This window comes from Aspergillus homomorphus (assembly GCF_003184865.1).
Source record: "Aspergillus homomorphus CBS 101889 unplaced genomic scaffold BO97scaffold_29, whole genome shotgun sequence".
NCBI lineage: Eukaryota > Fungi > Ascomycota > Eurotiomycetes > Eurotiales > Aspergillaceae > Aspergillus > Aspergillus homomorphus.
Window position 1 is genome coordinate 72108 of NW_020291915.1, and position 13299 is coordinate 85406.

The 13299-nt window shown below is 53.1% G+C and overlaps 7 protein-coding genes across 7 annotated transcripts; 1 reads left to right on the plus strand and 6 right to left on the minus strand.

Annotated features, from left to right (window-relative positions):
• Window positions 1-1344: 1344 nt before the first annotated feature.
• On the minus strand, window positions 1345-2712 carry BO97DRAFT_125583 (uncharacterized protein). The gene has a single exon (XM_025690002.1). It carries the CDS (start codon window positions 2565-2567, stop codon window positions 1392-1394), a length of 1176 nt encoding a protein of 391 aa, XP_025549575.1. The 5' UTR covers window positions 2568-2712; the 3' UTR covers window positions 1345-1391.
• BO97DRAFT_125582 (uncharacterized protein) lies at window positions 2713-3343 on the minus strand. The gene has a single exon (XM_025690001.1). It carries the CDS (start codon window positions 3302-3304, stop codon window positions 2858-2860), a length of 447 nt encoding a protein of 148 aa, XP_025549576.1. The 5' UTR covers window positions 3305-3343; the 3' UTR covers window positions 2713-2857.
• Window positions 3344-4722: 1379 nt separating this feature from the next.
• BO97DRAFT_436029 (U6 snRNA-associated Sm-like protein LSm8) lies at window positions 4723-5131 on the minus strand (the record flags this gene model as incomplete). The annotated part of the gene is made up of 2 exons (XM_025697762.1): window positions 4723-4994; window positions 5107-5131. 2 exons carry the CDS (start codon window positions 5129-5131, stop codon window positions 4723-4725), a joined length of 297 nt encoding a protein of 98 aa, XP_025549577.1.
• A 691-nt stretch (window positions 5132-5822) lies between these two features.
• BO97DRAFT_471699 (putative proline-rich, actin-associated protein Vrp1) lies at window positions 5823-7518 on the minus strand. Its single transcript, XM_025700061.1, has 2 exons — window positions 7221-7518; window positions 5823-7165 (listed from the first exon to the last, which is right to left on the minus strand). Exons 1-2 carry the CDS (start codon window positions 7338-7340, stop codon window positions 5936-5938), a joined length of 1350 nt encoding a protein of 449 aa, XP_025549578.1. The 5' UTR covers window positions 7341-7518; the 3' UTR covers window positions 5823-5935.
• A 181-nt stretch (window positions 7519-7699) lies between these two features.
• On the plus strand, window positions 7700-9126 carry BO97DRAFT_479244 (uncharacterized protein; the record flags this gene model as incomplete). The annotated part of the gene is made up of 2 exons (XM_025700676.1): window positions 7700-8977; window positions 9071-9126. The coding sequence occupies exons 1-2, from the start codon at window positions 7720-7722 to the stop codon at window positions 9124-9126; spliced, it is 1314 nt and encodes a 437-aa protein (XP_025549579.1). The 5' UTR covers window positions 7700-7719.
• A 9-nt stretch (window positions 9127-9135) lies between these two features.
• Window positions 9136-10313, minus strand: BO97DRAFT_406917 (60S ribosomal protein uL1). The gene is made up of 4 exons (XM_025695532.1): window positions 10211-10313; window positions 9924-10101; window positions 9585-9778; window positions 9136-9523 (listed from the first exon to the last, which is right to left on the minus strand). The coding sequence occupies exons 1-4, from the start codon at window positions 10227-10229 to the stop codon at window positions 9261-9263; spliced, it is 654 nt and encodes a 217-aa protein (XP_025549580.1). The 5' UTR covers window positions 10230-10313; the 3' UTR covers window positions 9136-9260.
• A 271-nt stretch (window positions 10314-10584) lies between these two features.
• BO97DRAFT_406919 (uncharacterized protein) lies at window positions 10585-13201 on the minus strand. Its single transcript, XM_025695533.1, has 7 exons — window positions 12958-13201; window positions 12774-12883; window positions 12562-12712; window positions 12415-12505; window positions 11955-12362; window positions 11804-11894; window positions 10585-11750 (listed from the first exon to the last, which is right to left on the minus strand). The coding sequence occupies exons 1-7, from the start codon at window positions 13033-13035 to the stop codon at window positions 10718-10720; spliced, it is 1962 nt and encodes a 653-aa protein (XP_025549581.1). The 5' UTR covers window positions 13036-13201; the 3' UTR covers window positions 10585-10717.
• Window positions 13202-13299: the final 98 nt, after the last annotated feature.

Genomic DNA, 13299 nt, shown 5'->3' on the forward strand with positions numbered 1-13299 from the left:
AAATTACGATCTAGGTTATAGGGAGTATAGTATAACCACGCTCGGCAGACAAGATTTCTCCGGATGGGGATGGATTCCGATGGTAGATGTATTTATGTATCATTGTATTATTGGGATCATTGGATCGTCGGAGGTGGTTATTACTGGGAATTGATCATGTATGTGTATATCATGTATTTGGGTAGAAGCTGTGCTGTGGATTTATATATACATATAAAATGTGTGTATGTATAATGGACTCTACTAGCGCTGGACTGGGAAGGTGGGGGGTGGGGATGGGAATGATGTACATGGATGGAGTGAACTACCCACTGTAGCCACTGAAGCTTGAATACTTTTTCTCTTCGTCGAGACTAATTTGATTTGTTGGGGTGGTTGGTACTGTACCATCTATGTTCGTGTGGTGTGATGTGATTCTCTTGGGGATTAGTGGCTTCGGGATGATGGGGTTGGGTGGGAGCCATGGAAATTTGTCTGAGGGGTGAATCTGGTAATGATGATCTCGAAGATTGATATGTTTTAGGTGTTCTGGTGTTATTCTTCTTCTTCTCAAGGAAGGTGGGGTTCGGATGGTTTTTGCTCGGTGTGATAGACGCAGTTATCCCCTCCCTCGCTAGTAGCTAAGCAAAGCGTATTACTCCATCGCGAATACTGCTAGCTACATTTATGTAAGAGTTGGGTGAGATATGTATTAGAAGGAAGTAGTATACAAGAAGGGTAAGTCATAAGACAAGAAAGAAAAGGAACGCAATCGACAGAAAAAGAAAAGAGGATCAATGAGAGGCAGTGGTCAAAAAAGCAAAGAGAGGACATGCGGGCAGATAAGCGAGAGAAGAAAAAGCATAAATAATGATAGTACTCTGTGCAGGACAAGGATGATGACGCAAAAGATTGTGGTTTGGTTGGTTGCAATTGACAACGTTGATGAACATGGGTATTTCATCTATGTACTCGTGCCCATGAGATATGTGTATGTGTGTTCTTAATGCCTACTGGCCCAGCCATCCAGACAAGAACACAATCTGTAACTGATCCAACGCGGGGTACGGCGCTGGGTGGGGGACTCGGTTGCAGTTTCGCTGATGATGCATCACAAGGAGAAAAAACAAGTGACATGCAAAGAAAGTTAGAGGATGCAGGGGAAAAAGAAAGACGCAAAGAACGGAACGCTTTTTCGCTGCTGCCAACGCCAGAAAACATGACTGACACAAGAAAAAAAAAAACAAAATCCAACAGCGAAAGGGGGTATTCCGCTACCCAAGGAGTAAAAGAACAGAAAAGAACATCGCGAGAATAGGCTTGCATGACAAAGAACATGATGACGAGGTGGATAGGGGCACCCAAAGCCATGGACTTAAGCTTCAAGTCCGGTAGCATTGGAGATGGAGAAATCAGATGTCCATACTCCAACGCCAAGGCCGCAGGCGTTCAAGCTGACCTAAGGCGATATCGTCAGGCGAGTCATTGATTTCCAAATGCAACATCTCAACTTTATTGTTGTTGCCTGGTTGGTGCTGGTGCTGGAAGGTGGACATGGTCTTGGAGATCGTTGGGAAGTGTTTACCGCTATCTTGGGTCGCCTTGGAGCCAGGCCGGGAGGTCGGCGTTTGCGGCGAATGCAGCGAGACCCGCGGGGACTCCGCCTCGGAATCTGCGTCGGACGAAAGCGAGGAACATGATTCGAAGCGAGAGTGCAGCGAGGGTGCGATAACCAAGTGAGACTCGTCACGCCCATACCGGGGTGACTCGTCGTCGCCATCTTCCTCCAAACCATCGGCTCTCGGGTCGTACCATCCATCGGGAGCCATTGCTGGCGCCTTAGCTCGAGACGCACTCCTCTCAATCGATTGTGTTTTAACCGGGGGTTGCGCCTGTACTGCTTCTACCGATGGCTTTGCATTGGCGCTGATGTCAGACGATTTGGTGTTCTTGGACGTGGAATCGGCGATGCGTTCCTTGCCGGCCATAACCCTGGCACTGGGTGGGGGCTGTAACATCCACCGCGTCTCCGCCCGGCTCTTGGGCCCACTAACGATCGGGGGATGTAGATCGTTTACCGGAGGCACTCGAGCGATATAATACTTGCTGTTCGAGACTTCGTCCGCGCGGCCTCCGCCGGACAAGCCCACAGACGAGCCCTTCACTTCCATTTCCTGGCCCCATAACGGCTCGTCTTCGCGTTGATACCGCATGCGACTCCAGCGTTCGCCCAGCGGGTTCTTCAGTTTGTCTTTTCTAGACGTTGTGTTCGCCGATCCATGCTGTGAATTCACCGATGCTCCGTCTGTGTTCCATGATTCCATTCGACGATGCGTTCGGTGACCACCTCTGCGTGCTGGCGGGCCGGGGCCTAGAGCGATTTCCTCCGCCCATGCTGGGTTGGTACTGAAAGGGGTCGGTTGTGCAAAGGGTTTCGGTTGATCGGTGACGATGGCATCGCTTTTCTCCTGTTCGCGCTTCGACCGGGCGGCTTCTTTCATTCGATTCCGACGGTATGAGGACTCGGCGCAGGGGGTGCAGGTGGCATAGTAGAAAACGGCCGACTGAGCGCCCCGATACAACCACATTCTGTACTGAGCACCGGCTCGCGATCGACAAAGGCTGGGTGAGGAGGGCGACGAGATGAATAGGGAGCGAGGGAGAAGTCGAGAAGAGGTAGAGGATGTGAGGTGGCGGAGAGACGGTGCTGTCGGTCACGGAACGAGGCTGTGGGCGGGAAATTATGCTGCAAACTAGCACTCAAGTAGACCAATGGGATGGCGGGTAAAGACAAGTCGAACCCGAGGAGTGCTGGCACGGTCGCAACAACATGAAGGGCGCCTGAGTTGATCAAGGAGGAAGAGCGGACGGCGATATCTCACGGCGGCGGACCGGAATAGGCAGAGGTGGCGGTCGCCCAGCGACCGAGAAAAGAGGATTGTGAGCGGATCCGGACTTGATCGGTAAAGGGGACGGAGGTGGCTGGGATTCGACTAGGAAGAAGAAGATCGGGGGAGAGATAATTGGGAAGGGAAGGGAAATAGGTGAAGTCCAAGTAGGAGGAAGTATGAGGAGAAGGGGAGGGGGGGAGGGGGTGGGAGGAGAGAGAGTTGAATTGAGTAAGTAGTGAGTGAGCAGGGGAAAGAGTGAGAGAAGACGGAGGAAGAGAAGGAGAAGGAGGACAAGGACGGGACAGGACAGAACAGAACAGGACAGGACAGGCGGAGGGCGGATGGCGGATGGAACGCTTCCCGTCAGGGGAAATTGATTGAAACAAAACGAACCAGCGTTGGGCCGCACTTGGCAAGGGCGGGGCCAGCGGCATTAATTAGTACTTAGTAGGAGGGAAGGAATTGGGAGATTGGAGATTGAATCTGAAGATTGAGAAGATAGAGAGAGTGAAAGAATGAAGTATGATAATGATTATCTCCTTCCATCAGGGGGCAGAAAAAAGAATAAGGTTACAGATCTTTTGCATGATCGAATGGAACTGATCACTTCTTCTTCTTAACTGCTTAACTTCTTAACTTTACTTCCCTATCGCCAGGGGGAAAAAAAACTCCCTCCATCGGAAACTTACCTGACAATTTTTATCCCCTTTTAGGCCCAGCGTCCGTCAAAGTGAGGGATTCAGGTCTAGGCAGTCTGATAAATAAAGAGGTTTTGTCTTGCACAGCCATACTCGACAAGGAGATGAATGTCTCTCTCGTTCTCTTTCATGTTTGTCTCTCTCTCTTCTCTCCTAATCATCATGCCATGATAAATCACGGTTAGTCACCCCATGGAACAATGGGACAGGGTTAATTCATCAAGTCATATACAATGGTATTATGTTAATTGATCATCTACATCAAAAAATCCACTTTCGCCCGCTCGTGGCCCACGTCTTTGTAAGAAAGAAAGCTTTTCAGGTGGAAAAGAGGCCCCCCGATCTCATTGCATCCAAGAGACCAGACGGACCAGGTGGACACCCATATTCATAAATGGTATCCCATTCAACCCTCCCCTGACCATGGCTGACAAGGGGACCACGGTCTTTCTCAAACACCCTCCCCGCCCCTTCCCGCTATCCCATGCGAATCATTCCGAGTTTGGGATGTTGCTCCCTTCTGCTTCGTATAATCCCGAGCCCCGAGGATCCCACAGAAGTTCGTTGACCACGAAACTTGGATGCCCGAAATCCCCTTCAAATTGGAGATCCCGATCGTCCAGTGTTCCTGCCTTTTCTTAGTCTCGTAGCCACTCAAATCCCATCATCATGAAACCCCTCGAGACCGATCGCCCAAGATCCCAACGCGGGCCGAATCGAAAAGCATTGCATAAGCATGATGGCCCACCAATCCCCTCCCGTCGCGCGCAAGTACCAGGTACTGGGACTGAGCTTCACAAGCGCAGCAACCCCGAGGCACCGAGGGCTTGGACCTCGCCCATGAAGCGACCGACACCATGTAAGAAAGAGACAGACCGGGCAGACGGAAGGAAAGAGCAGTAAATAGAAAAGAGGGCGAAAGGGGGAAAGGATCCGTCCGCGACCACGTCACGCCGAGGTCGTCCACGTCAATTTCTCACCACATCAAAACGAAACGCGTCTCCATTCCTTGCTTGCCGCGAACTTCAATCCAGCTAGTAGATCGCCATCGGAACCTTTTATAGATTTTTTTTTTTGTTTTGGTCGAATGCATTTTGTTTTTAGAAAAAGAAAGAGTTGCGTCCGGGTAGGGTGTTCTCTTCTCCCCCTCTCTCTCAAGCATTCTTCGTGCCCTTAACTACCTCACCCTTGACCTTGGTCCAGTCAATGTCACGGTCAATAGCCTCGTCGACCTCCCCGCATACGACCACATTGTCGCCGCGAATCAGATACAGTCCGTGTTCGATCTGGGAGCTGGGCTCGGGGTCATCTGGCGTCCGAATGATCCGCTCAATCGTGTCAAGGAGGACCAGGTTGGTCAGCTGATCGGTCGAGAGAAGGGTGCCCAGCAATGTCCGGCCGTCGACGGTCAAGACGAGAATCTTCTCTGTGTTCGCACGGGTATGGTCAGTCGGGTTTGCCATCTGACATTTGACCGGGATACGGACAAGGTTCATAGGAACAACAATGCGCACCACCATAAGAACTGGGAAACTTACTGTTGATGTATGATTGTAAAGACATGGCGAGAAATGACTGGCCCGAAGGCTGGCGGAACCGCAGTGAGAAGAAGACGAAAAGTGCCCAAGCTCTCGGAGCTTCACTTATTCCAGAGTGAGGAGCAAGATCTTAGAAGCTCCGGGTCCACACAGCAATCTCTGGTCGGTGAGCTGCACAGCTACAGCGCCACCAAGGTACTGATAGATGAAAACGAAACGAGTGGAGTGGTTGTGTCGCAAGTCGCAAGTGGATGAGCGTGCTTCCTGGGCAATTGCTTCGCGAATTTGTTTTGATGGAGTATAAACAGAAGATTGATCCCAGACACCCAGTGGTATCGCGCGAGGTGCTGTCAAGAATGGTGTCAGTCCGGGTTTCGGCGATCAATGCAGATTCAACTGTTTGGAGAAAGATGGTAGCGATTGTTGATCCCGGCCTGCTGCTCCGTTAGCTATGGCGTCGTGTCACGTGAAGCTGTCCCGTGCGCTGATTATCAGATTCCGAAGATCGACCAATTCCGACTCGTCACACAGTGATCTGCAGTCGCAAGCTGGGATGATGCATCGTCGAAGCCAAGCTAGATTGATTCTAGACCCTACTCAACGACCTCATCGTTTTTGTCTTTTCTTTTTTTTTCTGAAAACACAGCGAGACATTCGCCTGCCGACCCCGGCAACAGAAGGATGAGGATTGAAATCGCGAACACGACACTGCTTCTATTTGACCTCTTACGAATAATATGAAGTACAAGGCGCTTCCACAGGATCTAATGCGCTTAAATGGTATTCAATTGATACAGATAATCTGTTTGCTGGGAAGCAGACTCTTCTCTTAGCCACTCAGTGCGCTAAGATCCAATGGCACACTGCTCCCACGCCCTGCCCGGTACCGCCGTGCACCCCCAACAAACGGTCGAGGCTTGGGCAGTAGCCCTTCACTTTGGAACTTAAACCTGTGATCATCAATCCGAATTGCACCGTGCGTGCCGGCATTCCGAGGGCTAGATCCCGCCGACGGCCCGCCGTTGAGGGTATAAGCGCTCGGGTCCAGGGTGGAACGATCCGGAGGTGGACTGGCTATCGATTCATATGAGATTGGTCGTGGAGGTGCTGCTGTCGGAGGCATCACTGGAGGAGCAGATGAGGGAGGCGGTGGTGGGGGTGCTGAAGGGGCGGAGGCCGCAGGTGGCGGTGGTGGTGGTGGTGGCGTGGAGGGTGTGTGCCCGAGAGCATTTCTGGCCGCTTGCACAGCTGCAGAAGTGGCCGCAGCGCCATTTGTTGGCGGAGGCGGCGGGGGAGGGGTCGAGCGTGCCGGTGCTGGAGGTGGCCGGGGGGCTGATGCTGCCGGCGGAGGTGGGGGAGGAGGTGCAGCCGGACTTGCTGAAGGAGGCGGAGGAGGAGCGGGGGTGGAGGGCTTTCGCGAGGCAATTGGGGGAGGAGGAGCGTGTTTAGGGGCGCCAGGCAATGGTGGAGGTGCGCGAGGAGGCGCGTCAGGAGCGGACTTGATCGATGCACTTGATGCTGTGGACGACGGGCGGGAAGCCGGCCGCGGGGGCGGCTTGCGAAGATTGGCGACTAGCGGATTGACTGGAGGAGCTGGCGGTGAGTCTGTACCAGGAGGTGGTGGCGGAGGACGGGCTCCTGGGGGTCTTGGAGCCGATCCAACGGGTGGTGGGGGAGCTCCCCTAGAGTTCTCCGAGTCAGACATGTATGGGGATTCCCGAGTAGCGCCGGTATCGACGCCTCCTCGACTGCGTAGCTTAGGCATTCCTCCCAGTCCAGCAAACAGCCCTCCGAGCTGGGGAGCTGCTGGAGCACCCGCCGCTGATTCCACCCCTGACCCAATATCGCTGTTGCTTCGTAGTCGGTTTGCGGCCTGTGCCGTGGGAACTGGAGGTGCAAGTCCAGCCGGAGGCTTTGCCATGCCTGGAACCGGCGGTGCGCTTGGAACCGACGGGCCTGAAGACTTGACGCCTCCGCCGGCAAGTAAAGGAGCTGATCTATCATTTGTGACGGCCTTCTTCAATCTTGCACCTTTGCTGATATCGGAAAGGAGTGCGCTCTAAGTCGGGCATTAGCCAACGGATTAGTCCAAAACAAGAGATGCAAGCACATACTCGGCCCTTCGCTTCGGAACCAGAGGGTCGACCTGGCAGATTACCTGGAGGAGGTGGGGGAGGAGGGCCTCCCATCCCTCCCGGCGGGGGCGGCGGCGGAGGAGGCGGAGGGGGAGGCATGTTGGCTGTAGAATCGAGGAGGGGATGACACTGATGATCGGAGGGGTGTAGTTGATACGTAGAGCGATCTCAAGAAGACCAGGCGGTTAACGTAAGAAGGACCATCGGAGGCCTCCCACAATCAGGAAAATAGAGGGACAAACAAAAGAAAGTTGATGCCTGCTGAGGAAGATGGTGGGAACAGAGCGAAGGTGTCAGGGAAGTGACGGAGTTGGGGGGCTGCACGTCGTGACAAGCCGCCAGGAACGACCGCCCGCCTGGTGCGGCAGTACCGCTCGCCGCCTTATCGCATATCCGTCGCATCTCCCTCTTTTCTGTCCAAGCAGCCCCCCGGCACCATTTCTAACAGTCCTTGGAGAGAGAGACACACACAGCAAACATGATTACCACGAACAGAATGGCCATGAGAGCCCAGAAAGGCAGGCCCCAGGCTCTGGTTTGTCAAATATGCCAGCGAACTGGGTCCCCTAGCCCTGTGCCTCGCTCGCTATTTGTTCGGACCTATTCCTCCCCATCAATTCGGAACGTGCATCGCGAGCAATTCCAGCCAAGACAGTATTCGTGGACATATACAAACCGGATCCCCAGACGATTCTACTCGAGCCAAGCAGAACAACCCACAACACCTCAATTGGACAATGCCATCGCCCAGGTCGCTCGAGCGTGTTCCCACCTCTGCAAGGCAGAAGGCGTGCCCTCCAACGACGCAGTTGTGCAACTGCTACAAAAAAGCGAGAGCATAGCAGAGATGATCGCCCAACCCACAACCGCGCAACCCAAACAAAAGTCGGGCGAATTCTCGTCCCTGTTCGACCTCGACGAGCAGACGAGCGCCACGAAAAAACAGCGGCAGCAACAACCACAACGGCCCAAGCAAACCCCAGAGCAACTATCCAAGCAGCTCTGCCGGGCGGTGCACGATCTGCTGACGGACGAGAAGGTCTTCATCTCGCCCGAAGCCCTCGCCTCGTACACCAAGATTCATGTGCTGCTCCAACAGCCGAACCACTTCCCCGAGATCTTCCACCTGTATGCCAACAAGCCGATCCCGGTGGAGAATAGCTCGCCCGTGCGCTTCAGCAAGCCCGATCCAAAGAGTATCAACAGCGCCATCCCGCTGGAGCTCGCCAACGCGGCGCTGGACGTGGCCATCGCCCAGCGCAACCTCTCTCTCGTGCTGGCGATCATCGACACTACCTTCTCCGCCCCGGCCTTCCGCCGCGCCAAAGCCTACAAGAAGGCTGCTCTGCCGCTGGGTGGCTTGACGGCCGCCCCGGCTGCCTGCTACATCCTCGCCACATGGGCCGGCAGCCTCCAGAACACGATGGATCCCAGCACGGCGACGGGCATCGCCTTCGCGGCGGGGCTCGCATACGTTGGCGGACTCACCTCGGTTGGGTTGGTGGCCATCACCACGGCTAACGACCAGATGGAGCGCGTCACTTGGCTTCCTGGCATCCCCCTGCGGCAGCGGTGGCTCCGCGAAGAGGAGCGCGCGGCGTTCGATAAGGTCGCGCTCGCGTGGGGTTTCAAGGATATCTACCTGAGAGGTGAAGAAGAAGGCGAGGAATGGGAGCAACTGCGCGAGTTCATCGGCATGAGAGGGATGATCTTGGACCGGACGGAGTTGATGGAGGGTATGCAATAGTTGGTGGCCGACTAAGACCTGCTGCGGCTTATGAATCGAAATTCAATGTACCAAAGGAAACGACATATTACCCCACCTACAGCGCTTCGCTTCCATACTGATATCATGCTTAAACAAAAGTACGAGTCTACGAAATGAGAAGGCAAGTTTTGAGAGACATAAAGTCATGGGTAGCATTTCCGGTAGAGTTAACTAAAGGCCTATACAACCCCACACCACCTAATCCCTCTCAAAAAAAAGTTTCCTCCAGCGCAACAAAGCGTAAGAGCCTCTTAGTAGAGACGCTTGGGAGGAGACATGGTAGCCTTGAGGACAAGGCTACCAACGTTCTGCCAGCCCTTCTTGAGCAGGGAGACGAGGTAGTTGATGGCCAACATGGTGTTGGCGACGAGCTCGTCCTCGGTCATGCCAACGTTGCCGACGGCAACACCCAAGCACAGAACCTTCTTCAGCTGGAACTTGATGGTGGCCTTGATCTCGTTGATCTTGTTGGCCAAGTCCTCAGCGTGGGAGACGGGGGTGGGGAACTTTCCGGCTGTTGGGAGAGTTAGATCTGCAAGACAGAAGAGTCCTTTGCGTGAGGGGTGGGAACATACCCTTGGAGAGACCAGGACCCAAGAGACGGGGGATCTGCTTGATGAGGGAGTCGGAAGCGATGAAGGCATCGTACTTGCGAGCAAGCTTCTTGATGAGCTTCTTGTTCTTGTTCAGCTTCTTGAGGTCATCAGCGGACATGGCGTCGACACCGAAGTGCTTGGCACGGTCGAGATCGTGCTGGTCACCGAGAACACTGCACACAGATCGTCGTTAGTCTTGTTTCGTTTCCCGGTTAATGGTTCCTTTCTTCTGCGCGTGCTGTCGTGTTGCGCGCTTCTTTTCCTCCCAACACTCCTCCCCTACTTCCAAGTCTGATCGGATCGGTGGTTGCCACATACCAGATGCTCATGTTGGGGCGGGGGATGGTGGGCAGCTTGATGGTGCCGGAGAAACGCTTGTCACGCTGGGGGTCGTAGTTCTTCAGACCGATCTGAAGCTCGACGGTCTCGAGGAAGTTTCTCTTCTTCTCATTCTGAGAGTAGTTGAGCAGCTGCTCAACGTTCTGGCGCACTCCGGCTGTAGGTGACAGAAATCGCAGGTCAGCGGCGGTGCCAAGAGAGGGCTCTTATTCATTGCGTCGTGGTCGTTGTCATAGACGCGTGGGTTTGAGGGTGGTATCACATACCGACTGTGATCTTAGACATCTTGCTGGACAGTCTTCCAAAAGAATCCTTTCAAATTCCTATGGTGTGGCTCTGCGCTGAATGTTGGTGCAAGGACAAGCAAAGGGAAAAATCTCAAGTGCTTCGCCCCGTCGGCCGTAGAGAAATTCCCGTTCTCCGCTTGTGTGGATGGCGCTAGCCGGCTACGGCTTAGTGCTGCCCTAATGCTCTTGAGGCTGAATCATCAGCACGTGATCTCAGCTACTCAGCCGCTCTCGCTTCGCTGCAGCCAACGAGGCAGCTTTCATTTAGTACTTCCCTCCGATAGTGACAATCCAATGTCCAGCTTTAACACCGTTCATGAGAATAGTTTATTGTGTTGTGGGCAGATCAGATACCTGTCTCTATTGGGAAAGCAATTTGCTATCTAATTAATTTGTCTTCACGTAAGTTGATCATGTTTGATCTTCGCACTCCGCCATCTCCGCATTTTGGAGGCACGGCGCCATGCGCCTTGTAGAAGCCGCAAGTCAAGCAGCGGGAGGACATTGAAGGTGCAGATCAAGATTATCCCAGTCCCAGATCTGACTCAGCTCGCACATATCGATGTTGGCAAGATCATCCAGCCCGGTGAATAGATCGGCTCCTGCTCCCGAAAAACTGAGTCCAGATGACAAGGTAGAATCCATGCCTGCCTCGAATGAGTTCCACGGCATATCCAGAACCGTGGAAGCGGAAGTGGTGTCATTATAGGAGCCATAGCCCAGTCGATCCGACGCAGGTGTCTTGGGGCCTTCAAGAGACCTCTCGGCCGATCTGGAGACGATGGTCGCCTTTTCCTCCAGAGATAGGCTCATGGTATCAGCAAGCCTATTGAGTACTGCAAAGCAAATAGCACCCGTCTTTGTGCTCTGAGATATTTGTTCCAGCGCATCGAGAGCGGCTCCAATAGCCTTGATAACCTTTTCTCGGTCAGGGAGGGTTTCGCTGGCATCGTGGATGATTGCAGAGCATAGGAAGGCTGCTGTATCGAATATAATGAAAGGGGCATAGTGAAATTTGGCGTTCGCGGGTAGCATAAAAGATAACATCCGCTGCGATGACTCCAGTAGCTTCAATGCGCAGTCGACGGCAGTCGGTCGAAGACTGCGCTCAATGCTGGGTTTGTCGTGATCGATGGTAGTTGTGAGGCATGGCTTCAGGGGCAGGAACATTACCATATAACCAATGGCATGTAACTGATGTCGATGCATAGCCACGTAATGATAAGACTGATCCCAACGCGTATCGGGGTTTTCGAGTCTGTATGCCGCGGGAAGAGTGTTCAACCACTTCTCAGTCTCCTGTTGTATCGTGATGGCCTGTGCCGGAGACAGTATGCCACCCATCACGCCGGGTATCTTGGAGATGGTCTGCCCGAGTTGACATTGGAAGGTGATGTGTGCGATTGGTGAAAGCCCGAACTCATCGGACTCGGGGCTCTCCAGCCGCAGAGTTGGCAGCTCGAAAGAACAGTAACTGCTATTTATGATAAAGGGTCGTGCCAGTAGTAAGGACATTTGCCTGTCTTCCTATCAGTACGTTGACTCTTGATGAATAGCTTCAACACGTCTCACCAATCCCAAGTATACAGAATGCACCAAATACGCCTTCTCATCTCACGTTCGAATTCAGATGTCACTGCCTTGGAGGAATTTTTATGCATGCCTTTGATCACAAATTATCGATCAGATCCAACCCAACGGAACTTCGAAGGAATGAGCATACCCAGCTCTTGCGCTTGGTGAATCGCGGCGCCCAAAGCGTGCCATGACTCGACAAACAGTGCCTCACTTTTGAAGAACACTGCGTTGAGGAACAGTTGTTGCACATTGGTCAGTCCCCCTTTACCCGGAGCAATGGTGCTGCTGAGTTGCTTGGCAGTATGGTGATATCGTTCAGCAAGATTTTGAGCGTTCTCTCCCAGTTCTGTTTCCAGCTTCTGGCGGACACCGGAGTCGAGATATAACGCAGCGCAGGCACAGATACGTAACAAAAGGCAGGTGAATTCTGGCGTCAGCGCCTGGCCACTTGCTTTACCAGACCACCAAGTAGCATAGTCGTGCGAGAACGTTGGCGGATAGAGACAATAGTATTGCCCATTGATCTCACTAAGAAAGTGGTGTACCAAGATGTCTGAACTTTGTGTAAGTAGTTGTGGTCGATGCACATAAGTCAGCGCTTCTACCTGTGTATGGTTTGGGGGGCACTGTACGAAGCGCCTTTTCCATTTCGGGTTGAATTACACTCGGGGAAACCTGGGATATTGCCGCTGATTGCTTCGGTATGGGGGATCAGTGACTAGTTAACAGATTGCGCGATGGAGTAGCCTCACATATCGTTCAGCACCCGGAGGCGCTGTTGCCTCGTTATCTGGAAGGTACCCGAGTATACGGAAAGCATTGTCGTTGGTAACTTCCGTAATTCTACCGGAACCTGAGGTTTCCAAGGCCAATTCTACAGGAGCCGCTGGCGGATCATCTATGCTGAAGCAGGAGTTAAGAATCAGTGGTCTATGTGATAGTGCAGGTGTCGCTCGTAGCTGACCTTGCAGGGTTGGCCACAGACCTGGCCCCTTTGAGCGCCTTCGTGGGAAATTTGCATAGATGGGCTACTCGTCGTGCTTGACAGTGATTGCATGGCCAATCCCGACTACACTGTACAAAAAGCAGTCAGAAGCTATGCTCAGCGGAGAAGACAATATTTCATTAGGCAGATTGATACTGCTTGCCTTCTGCTTTCGTCGCTGACACTCGGTGCATGACGTAGCCAAGCGAACGGGTTTCCCCGTGGCTGCTTGCTTGACCATTTTTGTTAATCAGTTAAGCTTATCTTCTGCCCGCTGAAGACCTCAAATTTGGATCACTAGAGACGAGAATCATGTCTTTCTCGCCAGATGTCGGCTGGATAAGATGACTGTCTCTTCGAGAGTCAACTGATGATCCGTCTGCGAGAGTAAGTGAATCCTGTACTTGTGACCGGTAGATCTGACGATGCTTTCGTTGCGTGCACTCAGTGGGAACTGGAAGGAATTCCTGCGGACCGCGTGACGGGCCGGTGGAACTAACTCATT

What these genes read in the sequence shown, in the direction of transcription:
- BO97DRAFT_125583 (XM_025690002.1), bottom strand. Translation starts at nt 2,567, where the DNA reads ATGTGGTTGTATCGGGGCGCTCAGTCGGCCGTTTTCTACTATGCCACC.
- BO97DRAFT_125582 (XM_025690001.1), bottom strand. Translation starts at nt 3,304, where the DNA reads ATGCCGCTGGCCCCGCCCTTGCCAAGTGCGGCCCAACGCTGGTTCGTT.
- BO97DRAFT_471699 (XM_025700061.1), bottom strand. Translation starts at nt 7,340, where the DNA reads ATGCCTCCCCCTCCGCCTCCTCCGCCGCCGCCCCCGCCGGGAGGGATG. An exon ending in GTTCCGAAGCGAAGGGCCGA is followed by an intron (nt 7,166 to 7,220) that starts GTATGTGCTTGC and finishes TGCCCGACTTAG; the next exon opens with AGCGCACTCCTTTCCGATAT.
- BO97DRAFT_406917 (XM_025695532.1), bottom strand. An exon ending in CGCCCCAACATGAGCATCTG is followed by an intron (nt 9,779 to 9,923) that starts GTATGTGGCAAC and finishes ATCTGTGTGCAG; the next exon opens with TGTTCTCGGTGACCAGCACG. An exon ending in GGGTCCTGGTCTCTCCAAGG is followed by an intron (nt 9,524 to 9,584) that starts GTATGTTCCCAC and finishes CTCTCCCAACAG; the next exon opens with CCGGAAAGTTCCCCACCCCC.
- BO97DRAFT_406919 (XM_025695533.1), bottom strand. Translation starts at nt 13,035, where the DNA reads ATGGTCAAGCAAGCAGCCACGGGGAAACCCGTTCGCTTGGCTACGTCA. An exon ending in TCACCAAGCGCAAGAGCTGG is followed by an intron (nt 11,895 to 11,954) that starts GTATGCTCATTC and finishes TTGTGATCAAAG; the next exon opens with GCATGCATAAAAATTCCTCC. An exon ending in ATTCTGTATACTTGGGATTG is followed by an intron (nt 11,751 to 11,803) that starts GTGAGACGTGTT and finishes ATAGGAAGACAG; the next exon opens with GCAAATGTCCTTACTACTGG.